The 24,374-nt window shown below is 41.8% G+C and overlaps 1 protein-coding gene and 1 pseudogene across 1 annotated transcript in view; one reads left to right on the forward strand and one right to left on the reverse strand.

The window, feature by feature from the left end:
* The first annotated feature begins 5,899 nt into the window (after positions 1-5,899).
* Positions 5,900-6,635, forward strand: LOC137776741 (biogenesis of lysosome-related organelles complex-1 subunit 2 pseudogene; annotated as a pseudogene).
* Positions 6,636-23,288: 16,653 nt separating this feature from the next.
* TMEM233 (transmembrane protein 233) overlaps positions 23,289-24,374 on the reverse strand; it is a 38,261-nt gene continuing 37,175 nt past the window's right edge. Inside the window, exon 3 of the mRNA XM_068563690.1 lies at positions 23,289-23,348. Coding sequence (XP_068419791.1) covers positions 23,342-23,348 — 7 coding nt within the window. The 3' untranslated portion in view covers positions 23,289-23,341. The remainder of the gene's footprint in view (positions 23,349-24,374) is intronic.

The raw sequence follows: 24,374 nt of genomic DNA on the forward strand, positions 1-24,374 counted from the left end.
GTTCATTTGCAGCATTGTTTCTAATGCCATAATACATCAATTCTAAGATGCACATTTTATTTGACATTTTAACCTCTGAAACAGGGTGCATCTTACAATCAGTGGAATCTTAGATTTGATGAAATAAGGAAATGGAAAACTGGAGAATCCTAAAAAGTCTGTCAGTAGGAGAATGGCTAAATGAATTAAATACATTCATTTTATAGAATAATGGGCAACTTTTAAAAAGCAGGAAATAGAATTATGTGGGCAACTATGCAGAAATGTCTATGACATTCCAAATCCCCAAAGCAAGTGGCAGAACAATAGGGGTTTTAACAGCATGAGCTCTGAAGTCAGCCTGCCTGGGTTCAAATTCTGGCTTTACCACTTAGTAACATCACCTGGTTTCCTCTTTTGTGAAATGGGGAATAAAAAAACACCGACCTCATAAGCTCGTTTTGTGAATTAATTGAGAACACACAGGAAAAGTGCTTAGCTTAGCACCTGACTCTTAGTAAGCATCCAATAAACACTAGCACTTTTATTAGCATCATTATGCTTGCAAATGGAAAGTTCTGGGAAGATGTATAACACGCTGTTAATAGTGGTCCCCTCTTGGAAGAGGATTCAAACTGGAAACAGGAACAGATAGGGGATTTTCACTTTTTAGTTTACTGTTTGAAAATATTTCTACTGCAAGGATGTACTACTTTTGTAATTTAAAAACATTTTTTTAAAAGACAAAAATAAATAAGACGTGGTTCCAGCCCTAAAGGAATCTATAGAATAGAGGTGGAAACACACTCACAGAAAGGCAGCAAATACAGGAGGCAAGGGGTTCTAGAGAAGCCCCGAAAGCACTAAAGCCAGGCCAACGGATAACCCAGAATACATTCCTCGACCTGTTTTTATTGCTCACAATAGGCAATGAAGAAGCCATGGATATAAAGATGTTGATCTTTGGTTCTTCCCCAAACAACTTGAGAGATAAGGAAAAACACATGAGTCATGGACCCCTAATCTGAGCTATGCAGATACTTCTATGCATGAAGAAAGTTTCAAGACTTCTGCTCTGGCTCGGATAAGATAAGTGATATCCTGAGGTTTTCAACTGCTGAGACAGCCCAGTAACTGGGATTGTACAGGTGCGCCCTGCACAGGGGTGCCTACCCGAGGACGCAAGTAGGTCCCAAGGTTCCACCTGCCTGGAGGAACGGGTGCCTTTTTCTAATTTGTACAAACAAAGCCATATGCACTAGCAGTGGTCCTGGCCTCTCTCCAACAGAAACATTTGACCATGAGAACCAGAAGTAGTTGTGTAAAATCTTTTCTTACTTAGAGTGTCCGCCACACAACACAATAGGGATGCACAATTAAATTCTACGACACACTGACATTTCAGAAAGGACCATTTTTGCCTTCATTGAGCTCATTTTTTTTAAACTTTGTGTCTATTTGTTATTGTATCAGGTGAAAGCAGATAGATAGATTGACACCAAATTTGGAGGATATGTTTGGGACAGTCTGACTTACAATGCTATGTTGTATTCTCAAAACTGGGAATTCCCTGGTGGTCCACTGGTTAGGACTCCACGCTTCCACTGCAGGGGGCGTGGGTTTGATCGCTGGTTGGGGTTCCGGTGTGGCCAAATAAAAAATTTTTTAAAAACTGACTTTGGGACACATTCAGGGAGATATCAAAGAGATAAAGTTGAGTACAACAAGGGGTCTGTGTAACTGCTGATGGGGGAGTCTTGCCATATTGTGTTAAGACTTCATGGACAGAGAAACTAACATTGGTATCGGCTTTTGGCCCCATATTGAACATCACAGATAGGGGAGACTCTCCAATTACAAGTGTCTACTTGGATTTCAGCTACATCTCTCACGGGTTACTTTGTGTTATTTATCTTAACAATGGTTCATGATTCTCCCAAGCATCAGAAATGCCTCCTCTTTCCCTGACCCTCTGCTGGTATGGGTGTCAGACTACTCAGTTCCAGGGGCAGGGGGCGGGGAGCAGGGAAGGCAGGGGTGTCCCAGGAGGTATAAATAGTAGGGCATCATGTGTCAGAGGCATCATCTGCTCACTGGTCTCAGTCTGGAGTCAGGGTAAAGATGGATGATTTCATAAATTACCCCCAAACAAACCAGGGCCATTGCCAGGAGCCCAGCTCAACCAGATTTAAGCCCAGAGAGAAACAGGTTTTCAAGTCCTTAGAAGTCTCATCTAGAGTCAGAGAAAAATCTCATTTATCCTTTTACCCATGACTAAAAAGGCTGAGGTTAATATTTTGGGGCCTCCTTCCTGAGAACAGATTGGAATCAGCAAGGCACTTATGGACCCACCAACCTGTTGGTTTTATATAAGGGGGGGTGGTCTGAGGCCCAGAGGTCAAACCATTTGCAGAGGCCACTCAGATGATCACAGGTTGTGCTGGGATAGCTGGATGCTGGATAGCCTGGCTCATGGTCCCCCAATCACTCATGGTCCTTCCACATGATGCCACTTCTCAGGCTGAATCAGAATCCTACAATGACTCTCATCCAGGGCTGCTGGGAGTGTATTTGGTCGAAAGATAATGAAGGAAAGTTTGACAATTTCTAGCAAAATTCAAAAGGTCCATGACATTTAATTCAAACACTTCTAGGAATTTATCCTATAGATATACTCATGCACATGCGAAATGATGGAAAAAGTCATCCATTGCAATATTTGCATGTTTGCAAGAGGAAAACTATGCATCCATCAGTAGAGGGCTGGTTATATAAATCACGACATAGGAAACAAGAGAAGCCACTGCAGTGAGAAGCCCGCACACCACAATGAAGAGCAGTCCCCACTTGCCACAACTAGAGAAAGCCCACACGCAGCAACGAAGATCCAACACAGCCATAAATAAATAAATAAACAGATAGATAGACAGATAAGCCCTGAAGCAAGATGGCGGAGTAGAAGGACATGCTCTCACTCCCTCTTGCGAGAACACCAGAATCTCAACTAGCTGCTGGACAAACATCAACAGGAAGACACTGGAACTCACCAAAAAAGATACCCCACATCCAAAGACAAAGGAGAAGCCACAATGAGACGGTAGGAGGGGCACAATCACAGTAAAATCAAGTCCCATAACTGCTGGGTGGGTGACTCACAGACTGGAGAACACTTATACCACAGAAGTCCACCCACTGGAGTGAAGGTTCTGAGCCCCACATCAGGCTTCCCAACCTGGGGGTCCGGCAACGGCAGGAGGAATTCCTAGAGAATCAGACTTTGAAGGCTAGTGGGATTTGACTGCAGGACTTCAACAGGACTGGGGGAAACAGAGACTGCACTCTTGGAGGGCACACACAAAGTAGTGTGCTCATCGGGACCCAGGGGAAGGAGCAGTGACGCCAGCGGAGACTGAACCAGACCTACCTGCTAGTGTTGGAGGGTCTTCTGCAGAGACGGGGGGTGGCTGTGGCTCACTGTAGGGACAAGGACACTGGCAGCAGAAGTTCTCGGAAGTACTCCTTGGCGTGAGCCCTCCCAGAGTCGGCCATTAGCCCCACCAAAGAGCCCAGGTAGGCTCCAGTGTTGGGTTGCCTCAGGCCAAACAACCAACAGGGAGGGAACCCAGCCCCACCCATCAACAGTCAAGCAGATAAAAGTTTTACTGAGCTCTGCCCACCAGAGCAACAGTCAGCTCTACCCACCACCAGTCCCTCCCATCAAGCCTCTTAGATAGCCTCATCCACCAGAGGGCAGACAGCAGAAGCAAGAAGAACTACAATCCTGCAGCCTATGGAACAAAAACCACATTCACAGAAAGATAGACAAGATGAAAAGGCAGAGGGCTATGTACCAGATGAAGGAACAAGATAAAACCCCAGAAAAACAACTAAATGAAGTGGAGATAGGCAACCTTCCAGAAAAAGAATTCAGAATAATGATAGTGAAGATGATCCAGGACCTCGGAAAAAGAATGGAGGCAAAGATTGAGAAGACGCAAGAAATGTTTAACAAAGACCTAGAAGAATTAAAGAACAAACAAACAGAGATGAACAATACAATAACTGAAATGAAAACTACACTAGAAGGAATCAATAGCAGAATAACTGAGGCAGAAGAATGGATAAGTGACCTGGAAGACAGAATGGTGGAACTCACTGCTGCAGAACAGAATAAAGAAAAAAGAATGAAAAGAAATGAAGACAGCCTAAGACACCTCTGGGACAACATTAAATGCAACAACATTTGCATTATAGGGGTCCCAGAAGGAGAAGAGAGAGAGAAAGGACCAGAGAAAATATTTGAAGAGATTATAAACGAAAACTTCCCTAACATGGGAAAGGAAATAGCCACCCAAGTCCAGGAAGCACAGAGAGTCCAATACAGGATAAACCCAAGGAGAAACACGCCGAGACACATAGTAATCAAATTGGCAAAAATTAAAGACAAAGAAAAATTATTGAAAGCAGTAAGGGAAAAATGACAAATAACATACAAGGGAGCTCCCATAAGGTTAACAGCTGATTTCTCAGCAGAAACTCTACAAGCCAGAAGGGAGTGGCATGATATACTTAAAGTGATGAAAGGGAAGAACCTACAACCAAGATTACTCTACCCGGCAAGGATCTCATTCAGATTCGACAGAGAAATCAAAAGTTTTACAGACAAGCAAAAGCTAAGAGAATTCAGCACCACCAAACCAGCTCTACAACAAATGCTAAAGGAACTTCTCTAAGAGGGAAACACAAGAGAAGAAAAGGACCTACAAAAACAAACCCAAAACAATTAAGAAAATGGTCATAGGAACATACATATCGATAATTACCTTAAACGTGAATGGATTAAATGCTCCAACCAAAAGACACAGGCTTGCTGAATGGATACAAAAACAAGGCCCATATATATGCTGTCTACAAGAGACCCACTTCAGACCTAGGGACACATACAGACTGAAAGTGAGGGGATGGAAAAAGATATTCCATGCAAATGGAAATCAAAAGAAAGCTGGAGTAGCAATACTCATATCAGATAAAATAGACTTTAAAATAAAGAATGTTACAAGAGACAAAGAAGGACACTACATAATGATCAAGGGATCAATCCAAGAAGAAGATATAACAATTATAAATATATATGCACCCAACATAGGAGCACCTCAATACATAAGGCAACTGCTAACAGCTATAAAAGAGGAAATTGACAGTAACACAGTAATAGTGGGGGACTTTAACACCTCACTTACACCAATGGACAGATCATCCAAAATGAAAATAAATAAGGAAACAGAAGCTTTAAATGACACAATAGACCAGATAGATTTAATTGATATTTATAGGACATTCCATTCAAAAACAGCAGATTACACTTTCTTCTCAAGTGTGCATGGAACATTCTCCAGGATAGATCACATCTTGGGTCACAAATCAAGCCTCAGTAAATTTAAGAAAATTGAAATCATATCAAGCATCTTTTCTGACCACAATGCTATGAGATTAGAAATCAATTACTGGGAAAAAAACATAAAAAACACAAACACATGGAGGCTAAACAATACACTACTTAACAGCCAAGAGATCACTGAAGAAATCAAAGAGGAAATCAAAAAATACCTACAAACAAATGACAATGAAAACACGAAGATCCAAAACCTGTGGGATGCAACAAAAGCAGTTCTAAGAGGTAAGTTTATAGCTATACAAGCCTACCTCAAGAAACAAGAAAAATCTCAAATAAACAATCTAACCTTACACCTAAAGGAACTAGAGAAAGAAGAACAAACAAAACCCAAAGTTAGCAGAAGGAAAGATAAAGATAAAGAGCAGAAGATCAGAGAAGATCAGAGCAGAAGCATAAAGATCAGGGCAGAAATAAATGAAATAGAAACAAAGAAAACAATAGCAAAGATCAATAAAACTAAGAGCGATGCGCAGGCATCCCAGAACCGGAAGCACCGCGGGGCCGGGCATGGCGGCGGCGGCCGAGGGTGTCCCAGAGACCCACCGCGAGGAGCCTGTTCGGGATGATGCCGCCGTGGAGACCACTGAGGAAGCAAAGGTGCCCGCTGAGGCTGACATCACTGAGCTCTGCCGGGACATGTTCTCCAAGATGGCAACTTACCTGACTGGGGAACTGACGGCCACCAGTGAAGACTATAAGCTTCTGGAAAATATGAATAAACTAACCAGTCTGAAGTATCTTGAAATGAAAGATATTACTGTAAACATTAGTAGAAACTTAAAGGACTTAAACCAGAAGTATGCTGGACTACAGCCTTATCTGGATCAGATCAATGTAACTGAGGAGCAGGTAGCAGCTCTTGAGCAGGCAGCCTACAAGTTGGATGCATATTCAAAAAAAACTGGAAGCCAAATACAAGAAGCTGGAGAAGCGATGAAAAACTTATTCCTGTGGGACAAAGTCTTCTTTAATGTGGGAAGAATGTTTTATAAGACCTGAATCTTGAGGCTGATGAATTGTCAAATCTCCTCAAAAGGCAACTATGCTGGTCGTCCCAGAAACTTCACAACACTGGAGTAAACTGGAGGACTGTGGCTACTCCTGGAAGAACTTCTTCTGCGGCAGAATCCCTCAAAAACTCACGCTTATAACTCCTTACCTTTTACTTGAATGCTTCATCATCCATTCGGGACAGAGACTCCCTCAAAGTTTGCATAAACATGGACTTGCCAGTAGAATCAAACGAGCGGGCCTGTTTTCCCTGGTTGCAGTTGATTACTACATTATTTTCTTAAATGGCTGGTTTTTGAGTTACTGTGTAAATGGTTGTTTTTTTCTATTAAGGATGTAATGTATTGCTAACAAGATTCTAAATTTAAAAAGGAAAACAAAACAAAACAAAAAATAAAACTAAGAGCTGGTTCTTTGAGAAGATAAACAAAATTGATAAACCATTAGCCAGACTCATCAAGAAAAAGAGGGAGAGGACTCAAATCAATAAAATTAGAAATGAAAAAGAAGTTACAACAGACATTGAAGAAATACAAAGCATCCTAAGAGACTACTACAAGCAACTCTATGCCAATAAAATGGACAAACTGGAAGAAATGGACAAATTCTTAGAAAGGTATAACCTTCCAAGACGGAACCAGGAAGAAATAGAAAATATGAACAGACCAATCACAAGTAATGAAATTGAAACTGTGATTAAAACTCTTCCAACAAACAAAAGTCCAGGACCAGATGGCTTCACAGGTGAATTCTATCAAACATTTAGAGAAAAGCTAACACCCATCCTTCTCAAACTCTTCCAAAAAATTGCAGAGGAAGGAACACTTCCAAACTCATTCTATGAGGCCACCATCACCCTGATACCAAAACCATACAAAGATACTACAAAAAAAGAAAATTACAGACCAATACCACTGATGAATATAGATGCAAAAATCCTCAACAAAATACTAGCAAACAGAATCCAACAACACATTAAAAGGATCATATACCATGATCAAGTGGGACTTATCCCAGGGATGCAAGGATTCTTCAATATACGCAAATCAATCAATGTGATACACCATATTAACAAATTGAAGAATAAAAACCATATGATCATCTCAATAGATGCAGAAAAAGCTTTTGACAAAATTCAACACCCATTTATGATAAAAACTCTCCAGAAAGTGGGCACAGATGGAACCTACCTCAACATAATAAAGGCCATATATGACAAACCCAGAGCAAACATCATTCTCAATGGTGAAAAACTGAAAGCATTTCCTCTAAGATCAGGAACAAGACAAGGATGTCCACTCTCACCACTATTATTCAACATAGTTTTGGAAGTCCTAGCCATGGCAATCAGAGAAGAAAAAGAAATAAAAGGAATACAAATTGGAAAAGAAGAAGTAAAACTGCCACTGTTTGCAGATGACATGATACGATACATAGAGAATCCTAAAGATGCCACCAGAAAGCTGCTAGAGCTAATCAATGAATTTGGTAAAGTTGCAGGATACAAAGTTAATGCACAGAAATCTCTTGCATTCCTATACACTAATGATGAAAAATCTGAAAGAGAAATTAAGGAAACACTCCCATTTACCACTGCAACAAAAAGAATAAAATACCTAGGAATAAACCTACCTAGGGAGACAAAAGACCTGTATGCAGAAAACTATAAGACACTGATGAAAGAAATGACAGATGATACCAACAGATGGAGAGATATACCATGTTCTTGGATTGGAAGAATCAATATTGTGAAAATGACTATACTAACCAAAGCAATCTACAGATTCAATGCAATCCCTATCAAATTTCCAATGGCATTTTTTACGGAGCTAGAACAAAAAATCTTAAAATTTGTATGGAGACACAAAAGACCCCGAATAGCCAAAGCAGTCTTGAGGGAAAAAACGGAGCTGGAGGAATCAGACTCCCTGACTTCAGACTATACTACAAAGCTACGGTAATCAAGACAATATGGTACTGGCACAAAAACAGAAACATAGATCAATGGAACAAGATAGAAAGCCCAGAGATAAACCCACGCACCTATGGTCAACTAATCTATGACAAAGGAGGCAAGGATATACAATGGAGAAAAGACAGTCTCTTCAATAAGTGGTGCTGGGAAAACTGGACAGCTACATGTAAAAGAATGAAATTAGAACACTCCCTAACATCATACACAAAAATAAACTCAAAATGGATTAGAGACCTAAATGTAAGACCAGACACTATAAAACTCTTAGAGAAAAACATAGGAAGAACACTCTTTGACATAAATCACAGCAAGATCTTTTTTGATCCACCTCCTAGAGTAATGGAAATAAAAACAATAAACAAATGGGACCTAATGAAACTTCAAAGCTTTTGCTCAGCAAAGGAAACCATAAACAAGACGAAAAGACAACCCTCAGAATGGGAGAAAATATTTGCAAACAAATCAACGGACAAAGGATTAATCTCCAAAATATATAAACAGCTCATGCCTCTCAATATTAAAAAAACAAACAACCCAATCCAAAAATGGGCAGAAGACCTAAACAGCCATTTCTCCAAAGAAGACATACAGATGGCCAAGAAGCACATGAAAAGCTGCTCAACATCACTAATTATTAGAGAAATGCAAATCAAAACTACAATGAGGCATCACCTCACACCAGTTAGAATGGGCATTATCAGAAAATCTACAAACAACAAATGCTGGAGAGGGTGTGGAGAAAAGGGAACCCTCTTGCACTGTTGGTGCGAATGTAAATTGATACAGCCACGATGGAGAACAGTATGGAGGTTCCTTAAAAAACTAAAAATAGAATTACCATATGATCCAGCAATCCCACTACTGGGCATATACCCAGAGAAAACCATAATTCAGAAAGACACATGCACCCCAATGTTCACTGCAGCACTATTTACAACAGCCAGGTCATGGAAGCAACCTAAATACCCATCGACAGACGAATGGATAAAGAAGATGTGGTATATATATACAATGGAATATTACTCAGCCATAAAAAGGAACGAAATTGGGTCATTTGTTGAGACGTGGATGGATCTAGAGACTGTCATACAGAGTGAAGTAAGTCAGAAAGAGAAAAACAAATATCATATATTAATGCATATATGTGGAACCTAGAAAAATGGTACAGATGAACTGGTTTGCAGGGCAGAAACTGAGACACAGATGTAGAGAACAAACGTAGGGACACCAAGGGGGGAAAGCGGTGGGGGGTTGGGGGTGGTGGTGTGATGAATTGGGCGATTGGGATTGACATGTATACACTGATGTGTATAAAACTGATGACTAATAAGAACCTGCTGTATAAAAAAATAAATAAAATAAAATTCAAAAATTAAAAAATAAACAAAAAATAAATAAATAATAATAATCAAAAAAAATCATGACATAGCTATGCAATGGCAAGCTATACAGACTTAAAAAATGAAGAAACGCCATATGCTGATATCGATCAATATCCAACGTATATCAACAAGGAGGAAAAAAAAAAAGAAAAGTGCAGAACAGGGCATCAAAGTATGCTAGCATTTAAGGGGAGAGAAAGATACACATGTTACTGCTGGTAAAAGTATAGAAAATCTGAAGAATATATAGGAAACTGAAAATGTTGTTTGCTTCTATGGAAGGCAGCTGGGCCGCTGGAAGAGTTCTCACTTTATTCCATTTTACACTTTTTGAATTTAGTACCATGTGCATGTTAACTATTTAAGAAATAAATATAATTTTAAGAAAAAAGAAAGAGAGGTGCCCAGCTCCGGAAAAGGGAACCCTGCCTCATTTCTGGACTATACATTGCCCAGCACTGTAACCCCCTGATTGTGAGAATAACATCTTGACCCTCTTTCCTCACAACCCTTTCTAGGAAAATACATCTGGCTCAAGCCATGCCTGCCAGATGATCACTTTCCAAGGACTCCTGGGCAGGGGCATTTCTTTAGTAACTATGGAAGCTTCCAGTGCAATCTCTCAACTACTGGCCATTTGGAGTCTGAGGTTCTGGACTTAGTCAGCTAGTTGAGTTTAGAGCTGCTGAAGAGACCTGGGGGAGAAAAGCACCTTTTGTTATGGACCGAATGTTTGTATTCCCCCCAAATTCATAACCCTAACCCCCAATGTGACTGTATCGGGAGACAGGACCTTTAGGAGGTGACTAAGGTTAGGTGAGGTCATAAAGGTGGGGCCCTGATCTGATCTGATTAGCGTCCTTCAAAGAAGTTGGAAAGATACCAGATCTCTCTCTCTCTCATTCTTTCTCTTCATGCCCACTCAGAGGAAAGGCCATGTGAAGATAAAGTCACCATCTGCAAGCCAGGAAGAGAGCTCTCACCAGAAACCAAACCCTGCCAGAACCTTGATCTTGGACCTTCCAGCTTCCAGAACTGTGGAAAAATAAATTTCTGTTGTTTAAGCCACCCAATCTGTGATACTTTTTTATGGCAGCCCGAGCTAAGACAGACCACGATGTGTATGAGCTGTTGGGAAAGAATTATTAGCTTGCTTTTAGTTGGCCTTCTTGGATTTCCACCAGGCTTTCTGAAATTTATCTAGCCCGTGTAAATAACACTGACAATGTTTGGCAGATGTGCCCATCTTTTCTTGCTAGACATCCCTGTGTTCTCTCCCCACTGAGATGCACCTGTCATTGTGACAGAGAAATAGTCACTGGCAGAGAAGTAAATGGAGTTCATTCTATAGTATTCAGTCCACAAATATTTATGGAGAACCAATATATACTAGGCTTTGTTTTGGGTTCTGGGGATAAAGGAATAACAGGACAGACAATGTTTATCCCTCTGCAAAGTTGAAGGGCCCCTGGTGGCAGGCAGATATATAAACAAGCAAACAAAAAAGCCAGATAATTTCAGAGTGACCTACTACTATGAAGGAAACAAAATGGAATTATGTGAGTGACAAGGGTACTACTTTAAATGAGATGGTCGCGGAGGGCCTCCCTAAGGAGGTGAGAGTTAAGCTGAGACCTCAATGACAAGAAAGAGTCAGATGGGAGAAGAGTTTGGGAGGAGCATTTCAGGCAGAGGAAAAATGCAAGTGCAAAGGCCCTGGGGTAGGTATGAGCTTCCCATGCTAGAGAAACATAGAGGCAATTTATATGGTGGCTGGAGTGTATTGGGAAGCAGGAGGAAACGCTTGATCCTTTCGAACTTCATTGGTCACAGTGAACATTCTGGATATTATTCCAAGTCAGTGGGATTTCACAGGAGGGTTTATGTATGGGATTAATACTATCTGATTCATGTGATGATGAATATACACTTTATAATATCATAGAATTTGAGGGTAGGGCTAAATCTTAGAATTCAGCCAATTATAAAAACACAGATTTATAAATTTCAGGAGTCAGGACTTCCCTGTTGGTCCAGTGGTTAAGATTCCGCGCTCAATGATGAAAACATCATGCTAAGTGCAGGAAGCTAGAGACAAAAGACCACATGTTGTATGATTCCATTTGTAGGAAATGTTCAGGATAGGCAAATCCATAGAAAAAGAAGGCAGATTGGTGGTTGCCAGCGGCTGGATGGAAGAGGGAATGGGGAGTGACTGCTTAATGAGCACAGCATTTTCCTTTGGGGTGATGAAAATGTTTTTTACTCAGTGTAGATGGTGGTTGCGTGACATTGAAAATGTACTAAACGCCACTGAGTTGTATACTTTAAAATGGTTAACTTTATGTTATGTGAATTTCACCTCAATTAAAAAAAAAAAAAAACTAGGATTGGTCCTAGGACAAATGGTAGAGGTGTACAGTTTATCCGTTTTCCAATTCACCGTATGCAAACCATCTTGCAGGATAGCCTGTCGACCCCAGGTCTGCTACTGTGTCTCATGACACAGATGGCTCAGTCCATCAGAACCTGATCGTGGCACTCATTCTAGTTAACATCAATTTTTTTGGAGGCCTTCAGTTTTCTAACTTCATTAATTCATTTCTTTATCAATAATTACCTACGGCACAACTACTATCTGCCAGGCACTGGGGTAGATGCTAGGGATAGAATGATGGGCAAAACCAGACCCAGGCTCCATGCTCATAGGGCTTATGATCCAGTAGGCAAGAGAAACATTAATAAAATGATCATCCAGTAGTTGTCTGTGACAAATGCTAGGAAGGACAACTGTGCCCTAGTGAGAGGGATCTGACCTAGCCAGGAGGTCAAGGAAGGCTTCCTGGAGGAAGTGACAGTTAAGTTGCAATCTGAAGACTGTAGGTATTAATAGTGAAAGTTGTTTATCAAGCCCTATTATGTGCCTGTCATTGTGCTTGATATATCAACTCATAACACCCCAACAGTCCTTTGAGGGATCTACTATTGTTATCACCTGTATTTTACAGATGAAGAAACTGAAGCTCAGAGGGGTGAAGTGACTTGCTTAAGGTCACACAGCAAGGAAATCATGGAACCAATATTCAATCAAACTTGGGCAGCCAGACTGATGTAGAAATTTAGGCATAGTGGACAGATCATTGGGTAAGGGCCAATCAGTAAGAGATCATTTGAGGTGGACCAATGGGTCAGGCTGATCAAGATTATAAATATAAAACTGAAATGGTCATTCAGTGAAGGATACCAAACTAGATGCTTTTTTGTTTTTGTTGTGTTTTTTAACATCTTTTGACTTTTATAACTATGGGTGCATGTTTCTTACTGTTACCAAACCCATTAACATCTGAAAGTTGGAGGCTATGAATTGCTTGGCATAAGATACTAAATCAAGAAGGTGGATCACTTATGAAATAGTGAATACGGAGAACACCAATGATAGTGATCACACCAGGCAATGCCTCCAGCAACTGCTAGGTGACAAGAAAGAGCAACGAAAAATGTTCCCAGTCTTCCAAAAATTAAATGTCTGTATTTTTAAGTATGAATGAACATGATAAAAATTTCAAGTAGTATAGGAGGTATTGAATAAAAAAACAAAAGTCCCCCTTACACCTTCCCCCTATATCCCTATGTTTTTCCTCCCAAAATAACCTCTTGTCTACTTTTAGGGGGCATATTTTCTTATAATTGTATAATTTTTTTTGCAGAAAATGTATTTGCTTATATCTCTCTCCTTTAAAATATTGACACAATTGGAACTTTTCCCCCCTTAGTGTATCTTTCCATGTCAGCACATACAGAGCTCCCTCCTTTTTTAAATGGCTGCAGATTCCATAACAATAATAGTTAACATTTGCAGAGTGCTTACTATATAGCTGGCACTGTCCTTGCTTTAACCCATTTAATCCTCACAAAGCCCTGGGAGGTACATTCTATTATTATCCCCACTTTAAATATGAGAAAACTAAGACACAAGTGGATAAGTCACTTCCCAACATCACAAAGCTAGTAAGCAGGAGAGCCAGGATTTAGATGCAAGAAATTCGACTCCCAAGTCTACACTCTTAATGACCATGCTAAACTACTACAGCATAAACGTACCATAATTGAATTAATCGTCTTCTCAAGACACTTAAAAAATTATCTATTTTTTGAAAATTGTGCTAAAATATACCGTTGTAAAATGTACCTGGGATTTTGGTTTTATTCGTGTATGGTGAGGCCAACAGATCAGGATATGATTGCCATCAAAAAGATAGTTTGGGAACTTCTCTGGTGGCACAGTGGATGGGACTCCACACTCCCAATGCAGGGGGCCTGGGTTCGATCCCTGGTCAGGGAACTAGATCCCACATGCATGCTGCAACTAAGAGTTCGCATGCCACAACTAAGGAGCTGCATGCGGCAACTAAGGAGCCCTGGAGCCACAACTAGGGAGCCCGCCTGCCGCAGCTAGGACCCGGTGCAACCAAAAAAAAAAAGAAAGTTTGTTACTCTCAGTTCCCAAGAGGAGGGGGTGGGAGGCACGCCATGCCACACATGGCCACAAGAGGGAACCCTGAGGTTGGTCACAGGCAGAGAGAGTGAGGGGAAAGCATGTGTAGAGTCCTTATTGTGATTTCTGAGAGAAGGAATGGGGAAGGCAGGGTAAGCAGCTGAGCAGGTCTAAGATTGGATAGTTTGAATAGTTTCGGTGGGCTCTGGGCTATAGGGCTGGTCCCCAGTTGTCTGTTACCTGGCCCTGGGATGGTCAGGGCAGAGGAATTTTGCCTCCTGGAGTGGAAAAGCCAGAGGAAGGGGGTAGTTCAGAGTATGGGCTTTGGAGCTGTTGGTTCGCATATTCTAGGCAAGTCATCTACTATCCCTAGGAATTAGTTAACCTTGGGAGGGGAAGTCTCTCCCCGGTCACTGGCCCCAAGATATCAAAGCATCATAAAATATAGAAAATAAAAAACACGATTAGCACATATACAGAACATAAAATTTACTATTTTAACCATTTATAAGTGGCATTAAATACATTCGCACTGTTTTACGACCATCACAACCATCCATCTCCAAAACTCTTCATCTGGCAAAATTGAAACTCTATACCTATTACGTGATAACTCCCTGTTCCCTCTTCCCTGAAGCTCCTGGCAACTACTATTCTACTGTCTGTCTCTATGAATTTGACTACTCTAGGGTCCTCATATGAGTGGAATCACAGTATTTGTCCTTTTGTGACTGGCTTATTTCACTTAAACATAATGTCTTCAAGGTTCATCCATGTTGCAGCATGTGCCAGAATTTCCTTCCTTTTTAAGGCTGAATAATATTCCATTAGGTGTATACTACGTTTTGACTATCCATTTATCTGTTGATGGACACTTGGGTTGCTTCCACCTTTTGGCTATTGCAAATAATGCTACTATGAACATCGGTGTACAAATATCTCTTTGGGACCCTGATTTCAATTCTTTTTGGTATATACCCAGGGGTGGAATTGCTGGATCATATGGTAATTCCACTTTTTTTTGAGGAACTGCCATACTGTTTTCATAACGGCTGCACCAGTTTATACTCCTACCACAGTGCACAATGGCTCGAATTTCTCCACATCCTCATATATTTTCTTCAGAAGTTTTATCATTTTAGGTTTTACATCTAGATCTAATCCATTTTCAGTCAATTTTTATGTGTGGTACGGGGTATGGGTTGAGGTTCATTTTTTGGCACATGGGTGCCTAATTGTTCTAACATTTTTGTTCTTCATCTTGGACTTTCACAAATAACACTGCTGTTGTATACCCATACAACTCAACCAATTCACATATCTAGTGTAGTTCTGTGAGCAAAATAGTGGGAATAATTCCTAACAATAGGATCACTGAACCTAAGAGTACATACCTTTAAAATTTTGCTAGAATTTGTCAAATTTATCTCTAAAAATGTTCTAGGAATTATGTTTGGGATGACTGTTTATCACACCCTTTTCAAAACTTAACATTATCACATTAAATTTTTTTTTTGGCAGCCTTAGTAAAAGTAGTATTATATTGTTTTGCTACATATTTGTTGATTCAAGAGTTAGGTGGACCAACTTTTCATTATTGGTCATTCTGCTTATACTTCACCTAGGTAGAAAAAAAATCTCATTTTTTAAAATAATAAAATTAATAAGAGCTAATATTTACTGAACAACTCCAGAAGCAGGTCCTGTGGATAATCTCACCCCTCTTGCTAGAGTATTTATTTCAGGGATGGGCTTGTAAGCCAGACCTATGCTAACCTGGATTCAGACATGGTCCTATGACATGTTACAGTGAGAAGGAAGGGCGGGGCTTTTGTCTGATGGTTTGGGGTAGAGAGGCTTCTCTCAGGACATTGATGAGGAACTTTTAGCTTGAGATGCTCCTCTCATGAGGGATGCCAGATGAGAACAATGAATTATACACAAAAGAGAACAGAACTGAGAGAATCAAAGAGAATCAGAGCCACAGTGTGGACTTTATGATCTGCTGGATCAAATCAACCTTGAAGTTTGTCCTCTGTCTGAAATTTTCCATTATGAGAACCAGTAACTTCTCCTACTGTTTAAGTCAATTGGATTTTCTGTTGCTTACGACCAAAAGCATTCTAAATCATACACTCAGATTAGCTCCTACTGTTAAACAATAGGAATGGGGAATTCCCTGGTGGTCCAGTGGTCAGGACTCCTTGCTTTCACTGCTGAGGGTCTGGGTTCAATCCCTGGCTGGGGAACTAAGATGCTGCAGGGGGGAAAAAAAAAAAAGATGGCAAAAAAAAAAAAAAGAATATAACAATAGGAATGTAGTAGTTTTTTCTTCTGTGCATATCAATTATTGTACATAGAAAATAAATTTTAGACATAAAGGTGAGACCTCAGAGCTTCTTAAATATCTGATAAGATCCCAGACAGAAAATATGTTGTAGTTACCGCAAATCTGTCCCCAAAGTTCAGCCCGCACAAATTTATGTCAAGCTTGCAACTTATTAGGGAAAATGGGCAACAGGCAATTAAGTCATTTCTTTCTGTTATGTGTAAAAAGTAGTTCTGTTATTTTTCTCAGTTATGAATTAAAAGATTAGAGTCGTTTTATGATTTATGTGAGTTAATGTAGTGATTAAGAACATGGATATTAGAATCAAACTGCCTAGGCTCAAATCCTAACACTTTGCAGTTGTGTGACCTTGAACAAGTTACTTAACTTCTCTGTGCCTCAGTTTCCTCAAAGACAAAGATGAATTAATAGTAGTACTTATATTTAGGGTTGTTAATGGCAATTGAGTGAAAGTACATTTTAAGGGCTTAGCACAATACTTGGCAGATAGCAAGCCATAATATTATTATAGTTACCCACTTTTTTCTTTTAATGGTTAAACAACTTCTTTGGGGGCAAAATTCTATTTTTAGAATTGCAGAATACAGAGACTGAAGAACAAGCCTGATTTAGCCAGACTCTGTCTTCCTCCGTCACTGAGGTTTTACTATCTTCCCTACTTCCCAAGGAACAGAGATGTTACACTGCTTTTGAGAACTTTGAGGCCAGAACTAAGTCCTAGAGTGAGTTATCCTGAAAAATCACCCTGGAAATCAGCCAATAAATCTGTTTCAAAAGCAGCAGACTGTACTTTTGTGCTTTGAACTAGTGACTAGTGGCAAGTATGGTCATGTTGGAACCTAAGACTCTGGAGCTAGGCTATGCAGGTTCAAATCCTACTTCTACCACTTACTACTTATGGGTCCTTGGGCAGGTTACTTAACCTTCCCATGCCTCGGTTTCCTTGTTGGTCAAAAGTGGAAAATAAGTAGTAGCTTCCAGGCTTCCCTGGTGGCGCAGTGGTTAAAAATCCGCCTGCCAATGCAGGGGATACGGGTTCGAGCCCTGGTCCGCGGAGACCCCATCATGCTGCAGAGCAGCTAAGCCCGTGCGCCACAACTACTGAAGCCCGCATGCCTAGAGCCCATGCTCTGCAACAAGAGAAGCCACCGCAATGAGAAGCCCGTGCACCACAACAAAGAGTAGCCCCCGCTCGCCGCAACTAGAGAAAGCCCACGCGCAGCAACGAAGACCCAACGCAGCCAAAAATAAAAATAAATAAATTAAAAAAAATAGTAGCTTCCTCAGTTGGTTCTTGTGACAATTACATGGTACAAAGTGCTTAGAGTAGTGTCTGGCATAATGTAAGCCCTTAAAAAGCATCAGCTCCATTTCTGTTTTGTTGAAAGCTGGTTATTCCAGACCCTGTTGCTTCTTTTCTCTGTCAAAGCTGTGCAATTTCCCTCCAGCTTGTTTCTGGAGCCCATTACACAGACACAGAGGGTTATAAAAGGCAATAGAAACATGCCATTCATTAAAAGGGAACACCCTGACTTGCCTTTCTCCACTTCTTCCACGAGGGGGCAGCCCAGCCTCAAAAGAGGCCTCACAAGCCACCCATACAAGGAGTTGGTTCAAATTCCTGTCCCCAAACATTCTCACTTATTCCTTGATCACTCATAGTGATGGTTTAGAAAACAGAAGTTATGAAAATCCACGTACACCCAAAAGTTATTTCACAAAGCTATGGACCCAAATGAAGCCCGGCTTGTGTGGGCAGCCTCCATAGGGTAGAAAAGTCAAGCAAAGGGATTCTCCCTGAGAGCCTGCAGAAAGGAATGCAACCTTGCCGGCATGTTAATTTTGGCCCAGTGAGACCTGTTTCAGATTTTTGGCCTCCAAAACAGGAAGATAATAGATGTGGACTGTTTTCAAGTCACCATGTCTGTAGTCTTTGTTACAGCATCGATCAGAAACGAATACACAGGGAGACCTACAAGAAGACTATTGTAATTGTTTAGATTTCTTGAGATGGCTCAAGAGCTATTTACCTTACCTACTAAATGTTGGGATCTGTATTAGGTCCTCTTTCACCCTGGCCATCAGGCCATTTGTCACCTTTACAGAGGCAGGATTTGGCCTTTCATGAATTCCTGTCAATATACTCACTCCAAAGCACAAGCAGTCCCCATACACGGGATTCCATGTCACCCAGTGGAATCAATGCTTGGTGGCAGTGCCAGGAGCAGACAGCTTGGGAAAACTAAATGGCAGGGCACCTCGGTGAACCAGTCTATGACTGTGAACTGGGCAAACGTGCACTTGAACCGGAAGAGGGCTAAAAGTTTTGACTGGACTACCGCAGATTTGACCTGGCCACTCATCTGAGGTTTGGAACAGACAGGTACACAAGATGAAACTCAGATGCCTGACACAAAAAAACGCACAAAGGCAACTTTGTGCTTCCCTCTCCTGACCCCTGATAAATAAATCTCTGTTGGAACAAATAATCAATCAATCAATCTGTTGGAAAGGGGATTCGTTCTTTCTGTGGCTTCTCTAGGGATGATGGGTGATGCCTGGGTATCAGGTATCTTTGTATTTGTCAAATCGGAATTCAAAGTATCTTGGTCCAGGGGCCTATATATATTTTTTTAATAAATTTATTTATTTTTGGCTGTGTTGGGTCTTCGTTTCTGTGCGAGGGCTTTCTCCAGTTGCAGCGAGCGGGGGCCACTCTTCATCGCGGTGCGCGGGCCTCAGTGTCGCGGCCTCTCATTGCGGAGCACGGCTCCAGACGCGCAGGCTCAGTAGTTGTGACTCACGGGCCCAGTTGCTCCGCGGCATGTGCGATCCTCCCAGACCGGGGCTCGAACCCGTGTCCCCTGTATCGGCAGGCAGACTCTCAACCACTGCGCCACCAGGGAAGCCCCCAGGGGCCTATTTTTATAGGGTAATTCCCCAGGCTCAAATATTCAACATCCATGAGTATTTTTTTTAAGGATTGGTAGTAACCAATGAATACGGACACTGTCTTAGAATACTTCTCCTTTTTTTTTTTTTTTTTTAATCAGCAGCCCAAGACAGTTTCTTATATTTAGAAGCCTGGATCTAGGGTTACGTATCAAGATACACGCATAATGCTGTTTTGCTGAATGCAGCTGTCTCGTATGGGCCGAAGATAATTTGCTGATCCAAGAGCTGAGACCAGCGATTTTATGTCTGCATCTGCTTCTGCCCATAACTTGTGGGCAAAGACAGAGCCACCTCAAAGGCTGTAGCCATATCAGCCTTAGCAATGCACAGAGCAGTGGGACACGGACATTCCCTCCCTGAGGCTTTGCCCCTTGGATACAGTCAGTGCTCCCTCCTGCAAAGGGACTGCATGACACTGTTCCTTGCCTGTCTTAGCACTCTCACATTTCCTTCTAATTGTTTCTATATGTGCTTGTTCCCCACTAGCCTGATAACTCTTCCCAAGGGTCTCTCTTCATCCTACTGGAATCTCCAAAGCCTAGCCCAGTTTCTATGGTTGAACAGGTGCTCTGTCAATAATGGTCGGATGAGGAAATGGAGGAGAGTGACAACAGAATGGGTAAATTGTTTGAAAAGCTAGTAGATGCCTTTTACCCTGCTTGTGACAGGCATTGTAAGAAGCAGCCTGATTAATGCAGACAGTGGTTGTGTTGGGTTTTTTTTTCCTTCCCCTGCTCAGCATCTGTCTCTCCTTCTTCTGGTAAAACCATTTTAGTTTTCCTTTGGGAAACCACCCTTCCCACACTCTCAATCCACAAAGTTTGGGTGGAGCTGACTTCACCCTCCGTTTTACTGGCTGAATCGTGACCCAGTTCTGGCCAAAGAGGGCACCACACACCCCTGGACACAGCATCACTTTGTGTTGGAAAGCGTGGCCACAACTGTTTGTTAATGGCTGGTATCCATTCTGATGGCTTGGTTCCTGCTCCAAATCAATTGTGCATTATTTCAAATTGAAACTTTTTTTTTTTCCCTTGTAGCTATTAGGGAAGAGTTACTTTATTTCCACAGGCACTGCTTAGCTGGTAGGAAGAAATCTGAAGACGCTGGCAGCCGCTGTGCCACTGTGAAACCAAAATGTACTCAGGAAGTTGAAGCTGAGAAGTAGATAAGGGAGACGTTCTTAATAATGCTGAACACCAAGATCCAGCCATACCTGAAGCTATCCCTGGAATTTTCAGTTATATGATCAAGTAAACTCTTTTTTCTGTAGCCTTTTTTTTTTTTTTTTTTTTGTCATTGGCTGCTAAAAGAGTCCCCTGGCTCTTGGCCAATGTGTTTCCTAACTGTGCTTTTTGGAGTGGAGCAGGGGCAATCTCAGCCTTGCAGGAGGTCGCAGAGAAGACTGTCATCACACTTTGTCAATATTAAAGTTCGCTGCCAGGCCCTGGGGGCCCAGAAAAAAATCAGACCCTCATCTTGATCCCAGAGGTCTCAGTGGCTTTAGTGGGACCAACACTTTTAATGCCTCCCAGAAGGGCGTTTCAGGCCATGAGTTAGATCTGAGTTGACACCTCTCTAGCCCCACCCTCAGCCTCTCTATGGTCCTCCCTATAGGCTGAGGCTGGGATGAATGAACCCGTTTCGATTATGGGAGTCTCTAGAAGGTTGGGAACCCCAAGAAAACACAATGTATACACCATGGTAAACAGGCTTTCTTAAAACCATTTTTATTCTGCCTCTCAGCAACACTTCATTTGATTTGGGTAAAAGATCAGGGACTCAAATACAAACAAACAAAAAACAAGGTGTGAGAAACAGAAATCAGGATCCCATATACTGGAATGATGCCAGGATCTCTGTGTGCTGAGAACTGGTGTCCCTGATTCATGTCCTCCTGGGACAAGTGCTGGCTCGTGACGGACATCTGGGAAAAATGACAGGTGGGATCTGGTGTCCATCAGTGTTTATTTTTTGCGAGGGTCCAGGATTTTTAACAAATGCCTGAGATTCACAATATCTAAGAACAATGCTTTGTATAGCACTTAGAATTTCCCTCCAGGGGCAATCATATCTATCATGGCGATGAATTCTCATAATAACACTCTGAGCTAAGTAGGCAGGCGTTCTTATCTCCATTTTCCAGATGAAGAAATTTGAGGCACAGAAGGCTAATAAGAAACTTGCCTAAAATCAGCTTGCATAGCTAGTTAGTGGCAAAAAAGGCTTTGGAACTCAGGTGTTTTGACTTAGCCTCTTGTTCATTCACTTAGAATAAGCTGCCTTTTCTCTTGCTTAGGAAAGTTATTTTCACTATTTCTAATATTAGTGTTTGAAGTTATTTTTTTTTTGAAGTTATTTGTGACATATATACCTATCACCTGTTGTGTTAACCACTTAATATTTTCTTTGAGTCCACTTCCTTTTCTTAAGTAAATGTACTTGAACAGAAAACAATGTCCCTAAGTAGACGGCTATAAATGGAAGGTAATTAATAAAATACATAGAATGAAAACAAAAGCCATTAAGTTATTAAATTCTGTCTAAACAAAAGACTTTGAACCTGAGGCCTGCTCTTTCTTTATTAAGAAGGAAAAAGAGCCAAAGGATCAGAAAGGTGTAAAGGACCCGTGAGCACTACACAGAGACTTTCTCTGAGCTGTAATCAGGATTGAAAAAGAATAGAAAAGGGCAAATGTTCTTTGTGATTCAGTGTCACTTAATGTTGTGGCTTTAAATGACTTAAAAATTATCTTTGTGTACCACCAGCGGTATGTCTTGCACACGGGGTTAGCGTCTTCTGGAAGGCAGAATAATGGTGGCCTTGTTAAACCCGTACAGTCACACCTAAAGGGTTTACATTTGACAGAAAATAAATACAGTGGGTGGCATTTCCAGGTGGCATCCAGGAAAATCAAAGATCTTGCCTGAGACTTGCTAAAGAGAGAAAGAGGAGAGAGAGAGATTGAATAAAAGCACATTCCATAAACACAGCCAGTATATTCCCAAAACTGGGATGGGAAAGGTGGCCGCGGACCTAGAATTGACCACTAAGTACATTCTCAGAATCTAAGTGAAAACTGTGGCCGTGGTCAAGTTCACCCAGGGTGGATGCAAGGAAGGGGTCGGTGGGAGGGAGTTACAAAAAGTGAGATCAAGACAAAAGACCAGAAAGCTCCTTCATCTGAGTCTTCAAAGATGGGACGGTGAACTCTGGGGAACTGATGGAGGAGGAGCTACTGAAGCTTGAAGCGAAGCTGCAACATGTAAAAATCAAAGGAAACAATCCACAAATTCAGCTCTGTTTGGTGACTTTAAACATGCTACAAACGTGCTCAACATCGCAAACACCAGCGTCCATTGCTCCTCCCAGAACCTCCCTCTCCTTCCGGACCTGGACCCCCCTCCCCCATTAGAAGTAATGAGATTTTCTGAGGCTTGTCTCTGGAGAAGAGGAATGGACACATGGACACAATGGCTTCTGATAAACTGAAAGAGTGAGACTTGATTTTCTTTCTTAAAAAGAAAAAACAATGACTCTAGCTGACCTGGCTTTGCTGCCTGGTTTTCCTAAATTTTGGACATTTTTTTTGTCTTTTCATTGTTAGTTCATTTGCCAGGGAGAGTCCTGGAGGAAAAGATCTCACAGTCTGAAGTCAAGGATCCATTCCTCAGAAACTCCTTTGGGGTGTGTGTGGATGAGGTCCGTCGTCCATGCTCCTGGCTGACTGCTGGCTGCTCAGACACTGTGTGTACAAGAGATAAAGTGAGGGGGGTGGGGTGGGGTGGGGAGGGAGGGGGGAGGGAGAGAGGGAGGGAGGGAGGGAGGGTGGGAGGAAGGGAGGGAGGAAGGAAGGGAGGAAGGGAGGGTGGGAGGGAGAGAGAGAGGGAGGGAGGGAGGGAGGGAGGGAGAGAGAGGGAGGGAGGGAGAGATGGAGGGAGGGAGAGATGGAGGGAGGGAGGGAGGGAGGGAGAGAGGGAGGGAGGGAAGGAGGGAGAGAGGGAGGGAGAGAGGGAGCAGAGCCTCGTCACCGAGGGCTTCCTTCTTAAAGGGCAGGGAGGGAGGGAGGGAGAGAGGGAGGGAGGGAGGGAGGGAGAGAGGGAGGGAGGGAAGGAGGGAGAGAGGGAGGGAGAGAGGGAGCAGAGCCTCGTCACCGAGGGCTTCCTTCTTAAAGGGCAAGTACTCTAATTCAACCAGTGCTGAGGTGCACTAGCAGGTCTGCACTCTTTTGAGTCTAAGCACTGGCTTCTGTTTGAGAAACATTTTATTTGGAAACATACTATGTTTTAAGTGTGGCACATGCAGAAAACCCCAAACGATGCAGATGTAGGCATAGTCATGGTTCGTGAGTCTTTCTGAATCTTATTCTCCTCCTCAAGGGTTAGTAGCACTGTTAGCATTGGGGGTGCATCCTCCAGGCATTTTCCTCTACATTTAAATCCATAAATATTCACTTAGAAATCGTTGTGTGTGTGTGTGCATGTGCGTGTGCATTTATTTATTTAAACTCATTCATTCATTTATTCAGTAAGTATTTATATGCCAGGCACTGCTCTAGGTGCTGGTGTTAATAACAATACCCAGCAGTTCCTACCATGTGCCAGGCACTGTGCTTTATACAATTTAGTCTTCACAGCCCTATGAGGTAGGTACTGTTTTATCCTCATTTTATATATGAGAGAACTGAGGCACAGATTGGTTAAAAGACGTGCCCAAAGGCACACAACTACTTAGATTTAAACCCCAATGGTCTAGCTTCACGGGAAGCACC

Source organism: Eschrichtius robustus, chromosome 14 (genome assembly GCF_028021215.1).
Source record: "Eschrichtius robustus isolate mEscRob2 chromosome 14, mEscRob2.pri, whole genome shotgun sequence".
Taxonomy (NCBI): Eukaryota; Metazoa; Chordata; class Mammalia; order Artiodactyla; family Eschrichtiidae; genus Eschrichtius; species Eschrichtius robustus.